This window comes from Typopeltis vanoorti, chromosome 6 (genome assembly GCF_054136105.1).
Source record: "Typopeltis vanoorti isolate ZY-2024b chromosome 6, IOZ_Tvanoo_1.0, whole genome shotgun sequence".
NCBI classification, from domain to species: Eukaryota; Metazoa; Arthropoda; class Arachnida; order Uropygi; family Thelyphonidae; genus Typopeltis; species Typopeltis vanoorti.
The window spans coordinates 60,071,114-60,093,213 of NC_143554.1; the positions used below are offsets into that span (position 1 = coordinate 60,071,114).

At 36.8% G+C, this 22,100-nt stretch overlaps 1 protein-coding gene across 1 annotated transcript in view; it reads left to right on the top strand.

Annotated features, from left to right (window-relative positions):
* The window catches only part of LOC150105482 (protein LSM12-like), a 99,855-nt gene that overhangs the window by 29,701 nt on the left and 48,054 nt on the right, over nt 1-22,100 (top strand). Inside the window, exon 3 of the mRNA XM_090394844.1 lies at nt 8,215-8,324. Coding sequence (XP_090250970.1) covers nt 8,215-8,324 — 110 coding nt within the window. The remainder of the gene's footprint in view (nt 1-8,214; nt 8,325-22,100) is intronic.

Here is a 22,100-nt window from a genome sequence, read left to right on the forward strand (position 1 = left end):
CATCTCTCTATATTTCTCCATCAATCGCCTTAGCGCAAATATCGCATCTGTTGTCCCTCTTCCTGGCATAAATCCAAACTGTTCCTCACCAATTTTCGTTTCCTGCCATATCCTCCCTTCAATTACTCTTTCCCATATCTTCAATGTGTGTGACATCAGCTTGATCCCTCTATAGTTGCCACAGTCTTGAACATCTCCTCTTCCTTTGTAGATTGGGACGAGAATACTTTTCCTCCATTCCTCTGGTGTCTTTTCCTTGGGCTATTTTCCTCATCAGATCCCATAACATATCCATGCCCTCACTGCCCAAACTTTTCCACACTTCCCTAGGTATCTGGTCTGCCCCCCCACAGCCTTTCCGTTCTTCATTTTTCTCAGTACTCAATCCACTTCCTCTCTACTTATATCTTGCACCGGTCTCTTGTTTGCCTCTCCATCCTCACACCTCTCTCTCTCTCGGATTCTCCTCATTTAGTAGTTTACGGAAATATTCTTACCACCTTCCTCTGATTTTGTCCTCTTGTAATACTACTCCTGAGGCATCCTTTATCTGCTTGACTGATGTTATGTCTTTCGAGGCCTTATCTCTGGCTTTCGCTATTCTCAACAACTGAGCTTCACCACCATTTCTCTCCAGTTCTTCATAAACCTCATCAACTGCCCTCGCTTTCGCCCTTGCCACAGCTCTCTTTGCATTTTTCTTCGCTAATCTATATGCCTCCTTGTTGGCTCTAGTTCCAGTCATGTCCCATTTTTTCTTTGCCTCTTTCTTTTCCTTGATCTCCAACTGCACCTTCTCATTCCACCACCATGCCTCCTTATCCTCAGGCGGGCCCTTTCTTGATGTTATACCAAGCACCTCTTCTCCAATTTTTCTAATATTCCGACTGTTAACGTCCCACCATTCTTCCACATCCTCTGGTAACTTCATTTCTTTCAATATCTTTTCTTTAAACTTATTCCTTGGGCCTTCCTCTTCCAATTTCCACCACTTTATTCTCCTCTGTATCTGCCACGTCCGTCTATTCTTCTTTTCCCCTTTTATATCACAGTCTACCACAACCAACCTGTGCTGTGCCGCTACACTTTCTCCGTTAATCACTTTGCAGTTTTTCACCTCCTTCAGATGTTTCCTATGGCACATAATATAGTCGATCTGACTCATTCTATCCCCACTTTTATAGGTTATCAGATGCCCAACTCTCTTCTTGAACCACATGTTAGCTATAGCCAGATCGAAGGCCACAGCATATTCTATGATTCTTTTGCCTTCTTCATTTCTTTCACCACTACTCCAGCCCCCATGTACGCTTTCTTCACCGCTTCATTGCCATCCTACATGCCCATTCAGATCTGCTCCGACGATCACTCTCTCACCATCAGGGATTCCCATTACTACTTGGTCAAGTTCTCTCCAGAATGTCTCTTTTTCCTCCTCATCACAACCTACTTGTGGGGCATAGCCACACACTATAGTAGCCACACTTCCTCCCATCTCAAGCTTAACGCTCATAATCCGATCATTCTTCCGGCACACCTTGCAGACTCCACCCTTCAGCTCTTTATCGATGATAATTCCAACTCCGTTTCTTCCCTTCTCATTCACACCACTATAAAACAGTTTATATCCCCTCCGCCAGCTCCTTTGCTTTATTGCCCTTCCACCTTGTCTCCTGCACGCACAAGATCTTCAGCTTCCTTCTTCTCATCATGTCCACTATCTCCCTACCCTTCTCATTCAGAGACCCGATTCTTACTTTACACACACTCCCTTTCTGTTGGACTCGCTTCTTTAACCAAACCAGTCCTTGGTTCAGTAGCCCTAGCCCACTTCTCACAGTCCTTGGGTGACAGAACTGCGCGTCGCTTACGGGGTACGCCCTAGCCGTGGTCCTTTCTCTGTTATTCGACATTTCATCCTTGGTTTTGGCATGGTTTTTTTTTATGGCCGGATGCCCTTCCTGACGCCAACCCTCCCCATTTATCCGGGCTTGGGACTGGCACCAAGAAGACTAATTTGTCCTCCCCAGTAGCTGGGTTGATTTTTGACTCATATGGAGAATCAAAGGCCTTTTCAAGATTTACAAATGCTAAATATGCAGGAATATTATATTCATTTGAGTTTTCTATTACTTAGTTAATGCTTGGATCAGAGTCTACATTTGCTCCAGTAATAGGTGTATATTTAAATCTGCAATTTACGGCATAGAATTGTCAGACTTTGATTATTTTCATTATTCTCACAAAAAAGAACCATTCCCCCCCCCCAGCATTGTTTTTGATAACACTCAAATTCCCAGACAAGATGAGATTTCTCTTCTCGGAATTATCCTGACATCAAGCCTCTCCTGGCATAAACACATCGCAACCATTGCAGCCTCAGCTTCCAAAAAACTAGGTTTTCTCTTTCACTCAAGATGCTACTTCACCTCTAAACAGCTGTTAACATTATACAAATCACAAAACTGCCCAGCTGTCGAATGCTGCTCTCACATTTGGAGTGGGGCTCTTGAAAGCTCCCTCAAAATGCTATCCTCAATACAGAGGAGAGCGATTAGACTGATGAATGATCCATCTCACACCAACTCACTATCCTCACTTTCATATAGGCACTTGGTTTCTGCAATTTGTATATTCTATAAATATTTCCATGGGAAATGTTCATTGGAAACAGCATCAATAATTCCCCCACTCTGTACTAAGCCCATTGGAACACGTACAGCTACCACCCAACATCCTTTCACAGTACACCTTGAAACCCACAGAACAAGTTTCTTTTACTCCTCCGTCATCCCTGCTACTGCAGTACTGTGGAATAGTCTCCCCCCTCACATATTTCCTAAAGAATACAACATACAGGCTTTTAAATCAAATGTAAACAAGTTTCTTCTTTTATCAACCCACTACCCACCCATATACGGTACTAATGTACTATAGGTTGACCAGCCAACCTCTCGTATATGGGCCCAACATAAAAAAAAAAAATAATAATAATAATAATTCAGACCCTCAGTATGCATTTTTATTTTCAGTGAGATACATCCTGCCCAATACTTAGATGGTAATGGTGGTTACTTCCTATTCTAAATCTTCTGTATGTTCTTTTTCTTTGAACCCTTTATGTAGAACATTGCTAATATTGTAATAAATTTAGTTTAATCCTTTATCCAAGTGTGAGCAAACAAAGTTTGCACCTCAAAATATCTTCAGGACTGGGGTAAGGTAGTACAACACCGGGCAACTCATAGCAAAGGTGGACCACGCTAACATCGCTCCTATCTCAGTATCTCCCATAATGCAAAACACATCTCCTTGTGGATATGTATAATGTTATGCATGAAGGGAAGGGCCACTACCCAGACTAGTTTTGACCTTTATTAAGCGCTCTTCAGTGGGAGCCAGGCCCAGAAGTTGGAGATACCAGGCAGAAGCAATGGCGAGGTCATCTTTACCTATAGGAGTTGCCAAAAGGTGTGCCAACCTTTTATTAAATTACTCTGGATTTAGAGAAAGATGTTGAAAGTTTATTTTTCACTTGGTTAGACTATAATAAATTTAGTTTAATCCTTTATCCAAGTGTGAGCAAACAAAGTTTGCGCCTGAAAATATCTTCAGGACTGGGATAAGGTAGTACAACACCAGGAAACTCATAGCAAAGGTGGACCAAACTAACATCACTCCTATCTCAGTATCTCTCATAATGCAAAACACATCACACTTGGATAAAGGATTAAACTAAATTTATTATAGTCTAACCAAGTGAAAAATAAACTTTCGACATTGCTAATATTGCTTTCCATGTTCTAAGCAGAAAAATAACATATGCTTTCCATTATTTTTTATTAACACTGTCCTTTTTTTCAAATTTTCTTGTAAACATTTCTGTATGTTTTGGATTTGTTTCCTACTCTGCTGGTTAGGTCTTCAACAAAAACCAGTTTTTTGCTTTTTTAAGCTATACACACTCACACACAACAGTTTTTTTTTGTCTGTGAATTGCATGTATTCTGAAGACCAATTTATCTGTATGCAGGATGAAAAACCAGAGTTCCGGGGGGGGGGGGGGGAAGAGGAAGCCCTGCTACCTCTATATGAGATCAGCTAACTCGCCTTCAATTGAAAAAGTCCATATAAGGATTCCTCTCGTCATGATGAGAATCGAACCCAGGTCTTTTCCAATCCAAGGACACAATATTCTGCTCTTTTCCAATTGCGCTATGGAGGCACTTTGAGGCCTGCTGATATATACAGGGTGTTCGGGATAAATTTGACAGTTTCGTAAGGAAAAAGAAAATCTTCTTTGTATCTATTAAATTTAATGAATTGACAAAAAAACATTACAGGCAGAGTTAATTACAATACTATCAACAAGATTTACTCAAAATAACCACCATTAGCATCGATCACAGCTTCAATTCTGCTTCGGAACCTCGAACAAGCTGATGCTACAGTCTCCCTGGGAAGGGCCGCAAAAACTGTTTTAATTTTATCCATTAACTGGGCTTTTGTATTACTGGAAGTGCGATTGGTGTCTTTTTCAACTGCGCCCCATACAAAATAATCCATGGGGTTAAGGTCTGGGGAGTTTGGAGGCCAAACATTTGGACTGGTGAAGTCGTAGAAAATTTCAGACAACCATTTTTGACTTTTCCCAGAGGTGTGGCAAGGGGCCGAATCCTGCTGCCATACATACGGCCTACCATTGGTTACCCTTGTTATCCAGGGCTTGACTACAGTTAGCAACTCCACGAACAAAGCCCGAATTCCAATGCCAGGGTTCTTCAACACCTGTTCCTGCAGATTTGCGAGGAATTCTGCTGTACGAACGCAATCAGATCGTCTGCTAGGGATCTTTCTTCTTGCTACATCCTCGTAGTCACCATTGCAAGTCTCTAGTTCATGCCTGATTGTTTTTACTGTATTCAGGGAGCATTGGGCAGCAGTCGTAATATCCTTATTTTGATGGCGGGCACGAATCATCATGATACAAGTTATTCTCTTCCATGATTCAGGTGGGTTCCAGCTATCCATCCTTTCTGACATCTTGTATATGAATGAAGAAGGGTCCAAACTTTTAAATGAAGAGAAGTGTGTGTTAATACATGTAACTTACGGAAAAATATAATTAATTATAAATATGTCAAATTTATCCTGAACACCCTGTATATATATCAGCAAGCCTTTTTATGACTTAATTTCTATATTTGAACCCTTTGTGGAACTCAAATGATTTTATTTTTTATATTCAGATTGGTCAATAATTGTGTCTGTATTCACACAAAGCAATCAATTGGTAAATAGATGCTTTAACTCTTGCACATCAGATTGGCATGCAAGTCTGAGTTAAAAAATGTAATCACTTCCCTTGTGTATTAAATGGATAGAGATGGGTTTAGATATGTTTGGACATATATCTAAATTTCTCTCTATATTTTGACAAAAAGTTGCACCTATGTCAGCACGTGTATGTTTTTTCAGCTAAATCAGTGCTTATAATTATTTGATATAGATCTGTAAATTGGGGTTCAAACCTCGTTTTTTTTAATAAACCAGGTAACTGCCATATAAGCTCTATCTCTGTCATATCTTTATTCTAAGAAAATTTGCTGTCTCGTTCACATGTATATTTAAGTCTTTAACATATGGGTTTTGACATCTGAAAAATGCCGCTGCAAGTGGCATGTTGTTGCAAGCTTGTGGGTGAGAATTTAACAACCTATGTAACAAAACTATACACAGATGTAATTTTTATAACAAAATATATAACATCTCACTGAGATGTGGTTCAGATTTCACAGGCTTGCAAGGTACTTTTATCTGAGATTGGTGTAGCTGTAGATGGAAATATGATAAAACATCCAAAAACATGCATTACTCCTGTCATGCATCAGTGCATTTTTTTCAACTAGGTGATCAGGATTTCCTCATCCATAGAGATGTGCCAGAACTGTATTGAACTATAGAGCTACTCCAGTTTCCATGGAATAGCTATTGCATCTTCTTTCCTGAACCTAATGGCTCATGGGTAGCAATGTTACTTTACTAGGGAATAATAATTATAGAAAGTGGTATCCTGTTGCCTTTGTCCAACTTGGCTGATTTTTTCTGTTTTCAGGATTGACACTATTTCTTCATCCTACATACAGTTTGGGAATCATCATTTTCCTTAATAATTAGACTACTATTGCTGTCTATTCTAAGTTGTTGCTAGCACATATTTTGATTTGAAGATAGAAGAATATAAATTGTTTCAAGAGACAAATATATATACAGGGTGTTCGGGATAAATTTGACATATTTATAATTAATTATATTTTTCCGTAAGTTACATGTATTAACACACACTTCTCTTCATTTAAAAGTTTGGACCCTTCTTCATTCATATACAAGATGTCAGAAAGGATGGATAGCTGGAACCCACCTGAATCATGGAAGAGAATAACTTGTATCATGATGATTCGTGCCCGCCATCAAAATAAGGATATTACGACTGCTGCCCAATGCTCCCTGAATACAGTAAAAACAATCAGGCATGAACTAGAGACTTGCAATGGTGACTACGAGGATGTAGCAAGAAGAAAGATCCCTAGCAGACGATCTGATTGCGTTCGTACAGCAGAATTCCTCGCAAATCTGCAGGAACAGGTGTTGAAGAACCCTGGCATTGGAATTCGGGCTTTGTTCGTGGAGTTGCTAACTGTAGTCAAGCCCTGGATAACAAGGGTAGCCAATGGTAGGCCGTATGTATGGCAGCAGGATTCGGCCCCTTGCCACACCTCTGGGAAAAGTCAAAAATGGTTGTCTGAAAATTTCTACGACTTCACCAGTCCAAATGTTTGGCCTCCAAACTCCCCAGACCTTAACCCCATGGATTATTTTGTATGGGGCGCAGTTGAAAAAGACACCAATCGCACTTCCAGTAATACAAAAGCCCAGTTAATGGATAAAATTAAAACAGTTTTTGCGGCCCTTCCCAGGGAGACTGTAGCATCAGCTTGTTCGAGGTTCCGAAGCAGAATTGAAGCTGTGATCGATGCTAATGGTGGTTATTTTGAGTAAATCTTGTTGATAGTATTGTAATTAACTCTGCCTGTAATGTTTTTTGTCAATTCATTAAATTTAATAGATACAAAGAAGATTTTCTTTTTCCTTACGAAACTGTCAAATTTATCCCGAACACCCTGTAATTTCTTAATGTGATGATGTTTGCACAATAAAAGATTCTCCATAGTATACATACATACATACTGGAGGAGGAAACAGTATTCTGGTGACAGAAGTTAAGAACGTTTCAAGTAAAAGAATTGTTTAAATAAACTTTCAGAGTTCTATGGCAAGGTTGTTTCTTTATGGATGTTTCCTGAATCAAGGTAAATCTATGGTGATGTAGGACTTGTGTTTTTCACATTAAAGAAATTTAATTCTCTACCACGTATACTTGTTCTAGAGAACTAAATTTCATAAACCTTAATATTTTTTATTAAGTTAATTTGTGTGTGTGCATGAGAGAGTGGCTATCATATGAAATTTCTGTAAATCAATTTTTTTTTGCATAAATAATTATTGTATAATTTGTATATTAATTAAATATTTTTTTTTAAATTAAAATTCTCTTGTCTTACTTTTGGGATTAAGATGACTGTAATAAATGAGATTTGTTTTAGAATTTGGAGAAATTAGTAATCCTTTAAGATAAATTTAAATACTGAAAAGAAACCGGTACTCAAGCTATGAACCTTTTAGGTGAAGTAAAAACAGAAATTTAATGTATATTTTAAAACACTAAGTCTTTCCAGCCAAAGGATGTCATCATTATCAACTAAGCTATGGAGATTGTCACTGTTTTTATGCTGAAATGTAGTCAAAATTTTGGGTAAAGATATAGTACCATTCACTAAAAATAAATAAATAAAATCTGTGATATAAAACATTAAGTAAATCAACCTTTACTATTATGCATTTTTATTTCAATTTGGCTAATATTCTGCCTAGTTATGCGAGAAGGTAAAATATGATTTTCTAAAGATAAGTGAAATGTAAATTATTCTTGCATGCCGATTTAGAATTTTTCTCCCACATATTAATGATCTCTTTTCATTTGTTGGCTGTAAAAAAATTTTTTAAATAAATAAAAATTAAGATTTAAATAAAAACAATGTGCTATTGTTCAGTGTTTTTGTATTATCTCATAGTGAGTGACTTTATTCTATACAGCTAAGCAGCAGAGCAAAGCAAAATATAAATGAGAGACAGTGCCTTGTGAGTGCCATGTCATCTGGTGTCAGTGCTGAAGGAGTCAAACTTTTTCTTGCCATCACTAAGACGTAAGATAGTTTGTAGTGTTATTTAATCTCAACTTAATATTTGAAACTTCAGTTGTTTCAAATGACTTGTTAGATAAATTCATGCATGATTATAATATTCTTGTTATTCTTTTAAATGATTAACAAATGTATTACTAGTCAAATAGCATTCAGAAACATGGTGCTTGAAGTATTAGTATAAAAATACAGCAATTCCTCAATCCCTGTGGTATCCAACCACAGGAATTGAGCAGGAAAACATTTTACATCAGTTAACTGAGTGATTGGAAAACTGAAGATATAATTACATGATGTCATACCAGAAGTCATCTGACATGCTAACCCATTCAATGATTGGTTGATTGAAGGTTTATTCATTTGAATGTATGAATGTAGATAATTGAGAGATTGCTGAAGATATTCTGATTTTATATATGAAATTTATGCAAACTTGAATATTATTTCTTGAGAACTTTCAATATGATAGTTTTTCTTTTCTTGAACTGCTTTAACTTACTGAACCCATCATGAAGTTTTTTTTGTTTTTTTTTGTACAGAGACAACTTTGCCACATGCCACTGAATCCTCAAGTTGGTTTTTAAGTTTTCATTTTTTTTCTCCTAGTATATTTATATATTTGCTTCTAGTAGATCGACTCTGAAGGTTGCTTGACTCTGATTCTTTTTTTTTTTTCCCTTCAAAATATGATTTATTTTTATCTTGCCACTAGATTGGTTCTTGTTTTCCAACACTCATTTATTGCTGGTAGGTAAATTTCATCACAGATGTGAAACCTGCTTCCCTGCTTATATTTGAGGCCTCCAGTGGCTTGAAAACATTCTCTGTTTTGGTTTTTAAAAGCAGGGTATGTAGATCAGTATCTCAAACTTTTTTGCTGAACCCTGTGAAGTTTTTCATAAAGCATTATTGGAAAGATAATTATGACAATGAATAATTTTATGCAAAATTTTTTAATCAAGAAAATACAATACATAATATTACAAATAATAAAATAACAAGTGTTGTAGAAATAAGTATGTAATTTTAAAAAAAAAAATAAAAATATTAAATAAATGCACAAATCTTGAGAAATAAATATAAATCAGGAAGTGGTGTAGCATACATTGATATTCATACTTAGATCACTGGTGATGGTTTATACTCTTCAGCAGTGCCAGTATTATTAGGCCTGTCAACTTTAAAAAAAAGAAATGTAATTTATTCTGTTTGCTCTTATTAGTAAATAAATTTAATAAATAATTACAGTAATATTAAAGTCTTCACTGTGCCCTAATATCTGATGAGACGTGCACCTAGCCAGAGATAGACCATTCCCCCCAATTCCAACACACAGTTTACCCCCAAATAGTATTTTCCCTTTTCACTGAAGATGTTTTTTCAGAAAATACATCTAATACAAGTTATAAATGTATGTTCTGAGGAACTCTTCAAAGTTTTGGCAGGTAACATATGTCGCCTGTAAGATGAGTTATAGTGATCCATAAAAATGGCTACTTTGAGGATGAATAAGAAAGCTGGTTTACCTGGAAAAGTGGAACCACAGCATACAATTTGTGGTTCCTTGACTGCTGCATACTACATACTGAGATGAGTTGAATGATATATTAAGGCTATGGTGGTATTTTTGAGACTGTTATAAACATGAATTGTTGAATAAGGTGCTCTTATATGAATCCCACCCACAACAGGCTTTTCATCTTATGTTTGGTATTAAGCAACATCAAGAGCAAAACGAATATGGAATTTATTAAGTAGCTAATATTTTGCTGGATTTCAAACTGGCATCTGAGCACAGACCATTCCTAACAATATACAATCTACAGCAATTAGTGCTGTAAACCACCCATATTGTAATGGTCAAAAGAATAAAAGTCCTAAATTGATTCCCTCTTATGATGAATAAAAAGAAGTTGCACTTGTCAGGTTGGTATTGAAATTGTTCCACAAATTTCAGGTAAATTAACAGCTGAGAACTGGATGAGTATCATGCCTTACTTGCCTATAGAGCAAGACTTGACAGATTGTTTTTGTACTTCTGTTTGTATATCAGGTAGGCACATAGCAAGTCACTGTGTGCTTGTAACGTATTTTTATTTTTGTTTATTTTCTAAAAATAATATTTCTATCAAATGGCACTATACTAACACTAATTCTCCTTGACACCATATTGTACAGCAAAATTAAATTGGAATTTTTGAGTACAGTATAGTGTCCTAAAAATGTATTTCAAAATAATTGATAAGGGCAAATTTATTCTAAGAAAGAACTACTTTTGGTTTTCAGAGTTTATTTCCAAGGAAAGGTTTACTAATTCTTTAACCTCTTTTTATTTTTTGGAAATCACCTATGTAAAAAAGGTTAAAATAAGAAATCATTAAACTTTATGCAAATTCTGCATTTCGAAACTGTTATGCCAGTAACTTTATTTGACAGAATTTTATAATTACAGTCATACCCTGACTTACGCGAATCCGGAATTACGTGGTTTCTTATATGTACGTATTCCCGTCCCGCTTCACGCCTCACCACTAGGCATATCTTTCAGGTGTGAGCCGCATTCGCCATTGTCGCACATGCTGTGAACAAGCACTGACATGTTTCACATGGTCTCCGTTCATACACGATTTTTATAGTCTACAAACCTTGCGATTGTTTAATGTTATGTTCTTGATAAAAATTTTATCACATAAAAAATAATAATGTCATCTAAAAGAAGCAAGTCCGATTCTTCTACAGCTAGCAAGAAAAGAAAAACGTTGACTTTGGAAAGCTCAACATTATTAAGGATTTTGAAGGCGGAATGAAAATTTTGTGAGCTAGCAAAGAAGTTCGATCTACAGGGATCCACAGTAAGAACAATCATAAAAGAAAGGTTTACAGATTTTGGAGGACATAGATTCTAACGAGGAACGAACTGTAGCCACAAGGCAAAAGGCAAGGAATAAAAAAATCATTAGCTTGCTATGAAGAAATTTTGCGTGACAAGAATTTATGTGCGAAAAACTACAATTATGATTATATTTCTTAAAAAAAATAGGTGTTTTTGTAAACCTTTGGTCCCAATTGTATGTTTGTATATATAAATTACATGCAAAATTATACCCCGAGTTACGCGAATTCAACTTGCGCGCTTTTTTGTTGGTCCCACGTAACTTCGGAGTTTTACTGTATTTTATAAATGTAACAATGACTATGGTGTGTATGTCTTTTACACATGCACACCATAGTATATTTCTGTAGGAAATATACAGTAGCGAACAAATTAATTCGAACAAGCCAAATTTTCGTCAAGTTTTTTGGTTTTTGTTTTCAGTTCTGGTTTTAGTTCACTATTTTGGTTAAGTGCTGTGTATTTTAACTGTCTCTACAATGTTTATTAATGGTGTTGTATGTTTTTAATAGTGTAAATAACTTGACATTCTTAGTGTTTTACTCATTTTGTGTAGCTATAAAATGGATACACCTCCAAAAAAGTGTTCAAAAATATGTACTCTTTAGCACACATCCATGACTTTAAGTCAAATTGCCAATGAGTGTGGTATCTGTATGGGTACTGTTAATGCAATTTTAAAGAGGTTTAGGGAGGGAGGTATTTTTTTTTTTTTCTCTTGAGAGAAAAGGAAAATGTGGACAAAAAAGGAAAACTACACTTACTAGTTAGGAAAAGTAAAATTAATCCAAGACTATCTGCTGTAAACTTAAATCGAGACTTGGCAGCTAGTAAGATTAATGTTTCTGGCATGATGGTGTCGAAGATTGTTGGAAACAGAGAGGACTGTCCACAGACCAAAAAAAGAAACAGTTGACAAAGGCTATGCGGAAAAAGAGGTTCTAGTAGGCAAAAGTGTACAAAGATTGAACTGTTGAGAAGTGGAAGGTCATATTCTCAGATGAGAGAGCCATTTCTTTGTACAAGGAGAGTGAACACCCTCTATTCGCAGATCAGCGACTGAGAAGACTTCTTCCACCTACCTTCATGCACCTAAACACCCAGCTAAAAAGATGTTCTGGGGTTGTTTTATGGTCCTGCAGATCCAGAAAGACAAAGAACTCATCTTCCAACAGAATCTCACTCCATCGTCACACTTCAAAAAAAAAAAAAAAAAAAAAAGAAAGAGTTCCTCAAAAATCACAACATTCAATTGCTGTGATGGCCAAGTAACTCTCCTGACATTAACTCAATAGAAAATTTGTGAGCCATAGTCAAAAAGAGACTTGGAAAATTAAATTGTGATACAAAGAATAACTTAATACATTATCAATTTTGTGATATGTATCCCCAAGGGGTGTTCAGATTACTATGACAGCACTATATGATTAAGCTTACGTTATTATTAATCTCCTATCAACAATTTTCATCCAAATCGATTTATTAGTTGAGAGCACTCTAATATTTAATTCCTTTTACAGTAATCTTTCCTCTATTTCTAAACTTCTTCGATAGCTTCCAGAACATTTTGCCACCTTCCTGATATTTATTTTCCATGTTCTTACCAAAATCTTCCCATTACTTTTGTTTAACTACTGTTGCACAGCTTAGCTCTCTTACATTGCTCTGTGTATTCTTTTGGGACACTTGCCAAATTATTTGCTAGGAGCTTTTTGTATACTTTCTTCTTTTCCAGGATTGCTGCTTTAACTTCCTGTGTCTACTATGATGTTCTTATTCTTCTATCCTTACAGACAACTTCACCACATACCTCTCTAGCTGAATGAATGTCTTCTTCAGAGTTTGCCACTGAGACTCCAAAGTTTGGTTCTTGTTTTCCGTTTGTTTCGTTTTTTTCTTCAAAAATATTTGTATAGTTGAGTCTACAATTTACTTCTAAAAGCTGCTTATTTTTAATTCTTTTAAAAATTTCTTACATACTGTTCTTTTTAATGTGATATCCATTTTTATTTTGCTTGGTCCGTACTAAGTAATGGTCACTTCCAATTTCAAATCCTGTGCACACTTTATCCTGAATGAGCATGAAGATATCACTATCAACAGTGATGTAGTCAATGAGGCTTTTCTTATTTCTTGTGTTTTGTCACCATGTGAACTTGTGCACATCTTTATGTTGAATCATGGGGTTAGTAATGACTAGTCCTTGTCCTGAGCAGTAGTGCACTAAATACTTATCATTATTAGCTTTGAATTTTTCTTCAAGTTTTCCCAAAATGTTCCTATATGCCTGGTGGGATTCATTTCCTACTTTGCTGTTCAGATCTCACTTTTTCCATTTTCTTTATGTCAGCTGCCTTGACAAACTAGTGAGATCTTTCTGAGCAATAAATACAAAATGTTATATTCAGGCAATGACAATCAAGGAAAAAGAGTAGCCATAGTATTCAACACTAAATACAGGGCTAATCTTCTTGAATGGCAGCCAGTCTCAAGTAGAGTGATGTGGGCAATGAGACTTATTTGTGCCTATGGTCCCAAAGGTTCTAGAAGTGGAGGAATTTTTTGAGGCTTTAGAGAAAGCAATTGACACAATGAAAAAGGAAAAGTTGGTCCTTGTTGGGGATCTAAATAACAGAGTAGGAAATGATTGTCAGACATACAAAAATATTTTGGAAAAATTTGGAGAAAAGAGCAAAGCTAATAATAATAATGGCAAATACCTGATGGATTTCTGCTCAGGACATGGACTAGTTATTACTGACACTATGTTCCAACATAAAAATGTGCTCAAATTCACATGGGGAGAAGAGGCAAGGAATAAGAAAAGTCTCATTTACTATGTTATTGTTGATAGTGATGTTTTCCCACTGGTGCAGGACACCAGTGTAGATTTGAAATTGGAAGTGATCACCATTTAATTTAGTCTTAAATATGAAATTCAATTTAATCCTTCTCAAGGAGAAGGATTAAATTGAATTTCATATTGAAAAGAAGAACATGTAAGAAAGTTTTAAAGAGAATGAAAGTTGAGCAGCTCTCAGATGTGAAATGTAGACTAAAATACACAAATATTATTCAAGAAAAAATGAAAGAGTTTGAGAGCAGGAACCAAACCTTGGAGATTCAGTGGCAAGCCCTGAAGAAAACACTGATTGATTTAGTCAGATTGATCTAAAGATTCGCAATACATGCTGACGTTGTCGCGCGAACGTATCAACAACTTAGCTGCCTTCTAGTTACTAACGGTTTTGTATTCTTTATACTTTGTGCATTTTTCATATTTTTTTTGTGTTTACCGTTCAAGCTTTGAGAAAGCTAGACAGTAACTAGAAGGTAGCTAAGTTGTTGATACGTATGCGCGACAACGTCAGCATGTATTGCGAATCTTTAGTCCATGTCCCGAACACGCGTTATATGATTGTTGGCATACTGTAGTTCCGTCAAACTGAATGAATTGATTAAATTTTTCCAAGTTTCATTCAGTATGGTGCCTTGGTTTCTGTTTAGGTTGCTGCCTGTTCATAGGACTACTATTGCTTCTTTGAATAATCAGTGTCTGAAATCATAGTCTATGTAGGGCATAGAGCTATTTTCCCAGTCTATAGAATGGTTAGAGCTTGTTCCACCTCTACCACGAGTTGCCTTGGTCTTGCACTACCTGTAGGATCAGCTAGTCTTGCATCACTTGCAGGCGCAAACTTGACATTTTTGTCTGTTTGCTTACTTGGGAAAAATGGAGTAAAACCAGGTTTAAAGTTGCTTGGTATCTTTAACATAACTATACCTAAGTTAAAAATACTTTCTACATCTATATCTCCTCCTGAGATTTTTATTTAATAAGGTTATAACACCTTATGGTAACTCGTTTTGGTAAAATACTTACAAGCTCTGCATTACTAAATCTTGGTATTTCTAGCCTGGCTCCCCACTGATGAGACCTCAATAAAGGTCGAAACCGGTCTGGGTAGTGGCCGCTTGCCTTTAATACAAAACATCATACATCCCCTTCTTGGAGATGTGTTTTGGCATTAAGGGTAAATATTAAGATTAGTGATCAGAGCTTGCTCCACCTCTACTGCAAGTTGCCTTGGTCTTGCACTACCTGTAGGATCAGCTAGTCTTGCATCACTTGCAGGCGCAAACTTGACATTTTTGTCTGTTTGCTTACTTGGGAAAAATGGAGTAAAACCAGGTTTAAAATTGCTTGGTATCTTTAACATAACTATACCTAAGTTAAAAATACTTTCTACATCTATATCTCCTCCTGAGATTTTTATTTAATAAGGTTATAACACCTTATGGTAACTCGTTTTGGTAAAATACTTACAAGCTCTGCATTACTAAATCTTGGTATTTCTAGCCTGGCTCCCCACTGATGAGACCTCAATAAAGGTCGAAACCGGTCTGGGTAGTGGCCGCTTGCCTTTAATACAAAACATCATACATCCCCTTCTTGGAGATGTGTTTTGGCATTAAGGGTAAATATTAAGATTAGTGATCAGAGCTTGCTCCACCTCTACCGCGAGTTGCCTTGGTCTTGCACTACCTGTGGGATCAGCTAGTCTTGCATAAATTGCAGGCGCAAACTTGACATTTTTGTCTGTTTGCTTACTTGGAAAAAATGGAGTAAAACCAGGTTTAAAATTGCTTGGTATCTTTAACATAACTATACCCAAGTTAAAAATACTTTCTACATGTTAAATCTGGTGTTAGACAAAGATGTACATTATCCCCTCTGTTATTCATTATCTATATGGATCACGTTATGAAGGAAAGTAGTATTAAACCTGATATCAAAATTTGAGATGTTAATCTCAGCTCTTTGCTTTATGAGGACGATGTTATACTTCTAAATAAATCCGCTAGATGTCTGCAAGATTCCCTGACAGAACCTATAAACAAGTAAAACATTTTAACTACTTAGCACAATTTTTAGTGAAGATGGTAAATTAAATATGGAAAGAGACAACAGAATCAACAAAGCTGGTATGGTAGGAAGTCTACTGAATAAATTTATATGGAATTAGTTGAAGAGAAATTAGTCAAAACACTAAATTAACTATATACAAGACAGTGTTCAAACCAATTTTAACTTATGGATCTGAGAGCTGGATTCAATGTAAAACACTTTACCAAAGACTAGAGACTGCAGATATGAAAGTCCTGAGAAAGATTAGGGGCATGAACAGATGACATCAATGGCAATATCATATTAAAAACGAGGATATTAGGAAAGAATTTGATATTGCCAGCATCCAGGAATGCATTAGCAGAGCTAATCTCAGGTGGTATGGTTACTAACAGAATGGGCGAGGAAAGATTAGCCAAACAAGTGTTCTCTGCCAGGAAAACGTCCCAGAGGAAGACCAAGATATAGGTGGATTGATACAGTAAAAAGTGCCTTAGAAGATAGAAATATAAGAACTGGTAATGTTAGAGTCTTGACAGGTAACAGATTGATTTGGAGGAAAATTGTAGATAGGAAGTTAGTAATGATGTAAATTTTTCATGTAGTACTATCATACCCTGTACACCCCTTGAGGGTACATGGCAGGAATTTGATGATGATGATGAACAGTTGTTACATACAAAATCGTCACATCCAAGTTATTTAGCAAATTTTTCCACTCGAGCCTTTAAGATCGGCCATCTATTGAGAATTCAACACTTCTATGTATAGTGAACCATTGATGCAATGCTTCATTTTTTGTTTCAGTTATGTTGTTTTCCAGTGTCGATATGTAAACATCGTTATTCTTCCACAATGTCAGTACTTTTGAAGAGGACAAAGAAAACTGTTTCACACTTCAATATTTTTACCACCACATTCTAACTCATGAATAATTTTGACTGTTTTTTTTCACAAACCTAGAGACTTGCTTTTAGTAGATATGTTTCCAACAGAAGGGTTAATTTTTAATTGATTTTTTTAGTTGTGACATGTTTGGGTAAAGTGAGAGAGGAGGGCTGAAGGCTAGATACTGTAGAGGCAGGTAGAGTGGGGATAGTTCCCAATGGGAAGATTAGGTTATAACCAGCCTGTAATCTGATACAGGTGGTCATGAAGGCTAAGTCACTGATTTCATTTTGTCTATTCCAAGAACTTCCTGAGCTGTTGAGAACGTTTGTATAGTTGCCAAAATTTGTACAGTATATCCGTGTAGTATGCTCATTATAAAAGTGAGCAGTTGTATGAGAATATGGATAAATTAAAATCGTTATGTTTTTTTTTTTTTTTCTTATTACAGCTGTGAACTACTTTCCTTCCTCATTACGACAAAGTTTGATTGTATATTTGACCAGTTTGTAAAAAATATTCTTGCCTGACTGCAAACTCACACATGAAAGACACAGCCTGGCAATATTCATTAAGTATGACAGTGTTAATAAATGTGTTAATGCTGCTGTATTTATTTAAGTTATGGTGGTGTTTTCACTGTTTGCAGTTACCTCCAAAACTCTTCTCTCTCTCTCTCTCTGATTTTTAACAACTTCTGTGTAGCACTGCAGCCTTCCTCTATCTGATCCTGCATAAAGGAATGTTCCAAGCATTGTCTACAGTCCTGACCTGCCATAATTTGATAGTGAATGTATTTGTTCCCTGAGGCAGATTTTAACAGATCTTCCCGTCTCTCCATAGTAGGCTAAGTTATACAGAGTTGACTTGCATTTGAATAAAACTTAGCTGCTACAGAGCATTGGTGGTTATAATGCAATTACACATTTTTTAGAAAACTGCATCACTATTTAGAGGGTTCTCATACAATGGCAAGAGTCCTGGAATTTCAGAAAAGATATCTGGTAGTTTTCCATGAACTGGATCAGCTTGAGTAGTCTTCCAGCTTGCAGTTCAGTGTGTAGAAATGTGTGTTGTTCTGCTAAAAAATTAAGGAGTTGAACAGTGAAAAAAATACTCATTAAAAATTATTTTGTAGTTGTTGTAAATGATAAATACCATGTTTCCTTTGTGATACTACAGTAATAGTACTGAAATGTTTTAATATTTCTTAAATTAGTAATCTCTTTGCATTGTATGAAAATCAATAAATATGCACTAGCTTGGAAGCCATAATGTTGCTATATGGTGATACTCGTCACATGATGAGGTAGAAAGTATTTTTAACTTGGATATAGTTATGTTAAAGATACCAAGCAATTTTAAACCTGGTTTTACTCCATTTTTTCCAAGTAAGCAAACAGACAAAATGTCAAGTTTGCGCCTGCAATTTATGCAAGACTAGCTGATCCCACAGGTAGTGCAAGACCAAGGCAACTCGTGGTAAAAGTGGAGCAAGCTCTGATCACTAATCTTAATATTTACCCTTAATGCCAAAACACATCTCCAAGAAGGGGATGTATGATGTTTTGTATTAAAGGCAAGGGGCCACTACCCAGACCGGTTTCGACCTTTATTGAGGTCGAATGGGAGTTCATGCCTTTCATCACTGGCCTCTTTAGATTTAAAAAAGTTGTGCTGAGAGTCAGCTTGATAGTGAGAGAGGAGGAGAAAGATAGAGTGGATAGCAGTAGATAGTTAAAAGAGGCCTCAGTCGATCTACTTGGCCTGACTTAAATGTCAGCACCAAGCAGATCTCCGACATTATCTCCCTCCATCCGTTCTTTTCAGCTTTCCCCGGTCAGTCACCTCTTCAGGTGTCTGCCCGAGGAAAGTGGGGAAAAACAAATGAAAGAGGCACCACATGAAAAAGAGGAACTGGTAAATAACCTTTAAAATTACATATAACACTTTGTAAGAAACTAGGAAAATTCTGAAATTTCAACCGGAATGACCAGTTTAATACTGAGAAGAGCGGGGACAGAGCCTGGCCTGGGTGATGCAGCCCACAAGGAGCTGCACCGCCTCGGTGTAAGCCTTCGCAGCCCAGGTTCTCAGGATACCCCCTCCTGTGTGGAATAGACATAGACCTTTTTTACAACAAAAATTCTAATCTGAAAGAGGACAAAAAGAAGAAAAAACAAACCAGATTTTTTTTTTCCCCCTCTGGCAGATCGATACTAGGAGTCGACTGACTTGTTAGGCGAGGTTTAAATTCTCCTGCTGTCTATTGTTGTGGGTTTTAATGATGAGATCTGCTAATTTGTCTCCACGAACGTGGTTTAGCATGTAGAGGCCTCTGTGCAGTGCTAGTCCCACGTCGTCCTCTGCATCGATAAGACCAATGATCTTTTCAGGAGTGATTTCATCTATATTATCGACAAACACGTCGTTCCATTCTGCACTGACGACTCTTGGCCCGTTTTGTCCTGTGAGTATCAGTTGAATGTCTCCGAATGTTTCTATTGCTTTTTGTAGTCTCGCCTCCTCCTCAGGGATATCTTTTAAGAGATGCAATATAGGTGCATTGGCCTTTGCGTGAGGGAACTTTGTGGGTTCTGAAGTTGACTTTATTTTTCCAACTTCAGCTGGTTTTGGTTTTTTTTATATTTACTTCTTCAGGGCTGGCTGGCCTCTTTTGTGTGCTTTCTGCATTGTTGATTTCCATATCTACTACCTCCGTGTCTTCGTCTATTGTGACTGCAGTGATAGTTCCTTTTTGTTGGTGCTGCTGGTTATTTTCGGTTGCTACATTTGTAGTGGCGGTTTGCTCGGTGGCTGGTTCTTTCTGCCTTTTGTCTTTCTTGCTTGTAGGTTTCTCTATTGGTGTATTCGGCAGTGTTTCAGACGTGGCGGCATGATTCTTTCTTGTTGTTCCCTCATGCGCGGCCTTCAGGGTAGGGAACTCATTCTGTTCTGCGCCAATGACATTTTTGGCTGTTGCTTCCGTGTTGGGCATAATACTGCCTCCCAATTTTTCGGCCAGGTTTCTGTCCGGACAGGTGTCCACCTTATGGCCGTTAGTGCCGCATTTTAGGCATGCTGACTGGCACTGTGCTACTGTATGGCCCGCTGTTAGGCAGTTCTTGCATATTAACTTCGGGCACTGGACCCCTAGATGAGTGAAGGCGCCGCATCTAAAGCATTGCCTCTTTACTCCCGGGTAACTCACCATTACCCTGGCCGATCCTATCCTGATGAAATTCGGAATTTCCGCCTTCATCATGACGGAAAAGGTGACTTCACCAGATTTCCATTGTGGGATCTCAGCGTCCGTGCCAACTTCGATATCCCGAACAGCTCCCCATTTCGAGAAGACTTTAGTTATGATGCCATTGTCTTCTTCTAAGTATTCAAGCGGAAAACGATCTATTCTTACTCTTTTGACAAAGCTTCCTACCACAAAAGGTTGAAAAATTTTTGCCTCGCACTCGACTCCTTTCAGAAGTTTTTCTCTAGTAGCAGCGTCTTTGCATACAACTTGAAACCTTCCTTCCCCATAAGGGGTGAAACCAGAAATATTGTCTGCCCCGACGCAGTCAATAATAGCCCTCGCAAACGTCCTCTGGTGAATACCAGTATCTATTTCGAACCCGAGGGTTCTTACCCTCGGTAAAACCGAAGACATTATTTAACGAAAGAAAGGAAGAAGACTTTCCAAGGATAGTCTATTCCTATAAAATAGCGGAATGCCGTGTATAGGCCTAAAAAAAAAAAAAACCACAAAAAGAACAAAGGAATCTTACCAAGGCAGGACTTCAATCGGAGCTCTCTTTTCGGTTCTCCTAAACTGTTGCTGGAATCCGCTGGAACAGGTTTGAAGAAGGACTGGAACATGGAGCTTTCTCTCAGGGCCGCTGAAAAAGGTCTCATCAGTGGGGAGCCAGGCTAGAAATACCAAGATTTAGTAATGCAGAGCTTGTAAGTATTTTACCAAAACAAGTTACCATAAGGTGTTATAACCTTATTAAATAAAAATCTCGGAGGAGATATAGATGTAGAAAGTATTTTTAACTTGGATATAGTTATGTTAAAGATACCAAGCAATTTTAAACCTGGTTTTACTCCATTTTTTCCAAGTAAGCAAACAGACAAAATGTCAAGTTTGTGCCTGCAATTTATGCAAGACTAGCTGATCCCACAGGTAGTGCAAGACCAAGGCAACTCGTGGTAAAAGTGGAGCAAGCTCTGATCACTAATCTTAATATTTACCCTTAATGCAAAAACACATCTCCAAGAAGGGGATGTATGATGTTTTGTATTAAAGGCAAGGGGCCACTACCCAGACCGGTTTCGACCTTTATTGAGGTCTCATCAGTGGGAGCTAGGCTAGAAATACCAAGATTTAGTAATGCAGAGCTTGTAAGTATTTTACCAAAACAAGTTACCATAAGGTGTTATAACCTTATTAAATAAACTTAAAACATGATGAGTTGAGGGAAATGGGACAAATAGTGAACTAGTCAGTCATTCGGACAGTATTGTACTGTATTTATCAACACCATAAATTTATGTCATCTGTTTACAAGATGAATCATCTGTCTGTCATTACTTCCATTAATATCGTCTTATATGATATTAAGCAATGGAGATGTTATATGCATTACTAACACTAGACATCAAAAATGAAAAGATAATGTGAAAAAGAAATTCATATTTATTTAGAGATATAACAATGCAGCAGCAATATGATTGCTTCACAGTAGCCTAGCCTATGCACTAATGAATGAATCATTAAAAAAATTTTATTTTATGCACTTATGATTTAATGCTGCATAGATTTGTTTATATTTTAAAGTAGTAAATGATAAAATAGTATCTACATATATTTTATGCATTCATTGCACACCTAACTTTTTTTTTTTTTTTTTTTTTTTTTTTTTTTTTTTTTTTTTTTTTTTTGTTTCCAGGCTACATAGTTCATCTGCATGTTTTTTCAAATTGTCAGAAATCTCAAAAAAAAATTTTTTTCAATATGTTCATTGAAAATTTATTAAAAAAAATCATCGTATAAGTGGACCTGCACAGTTCAAACCTATGTTGTTCAAGG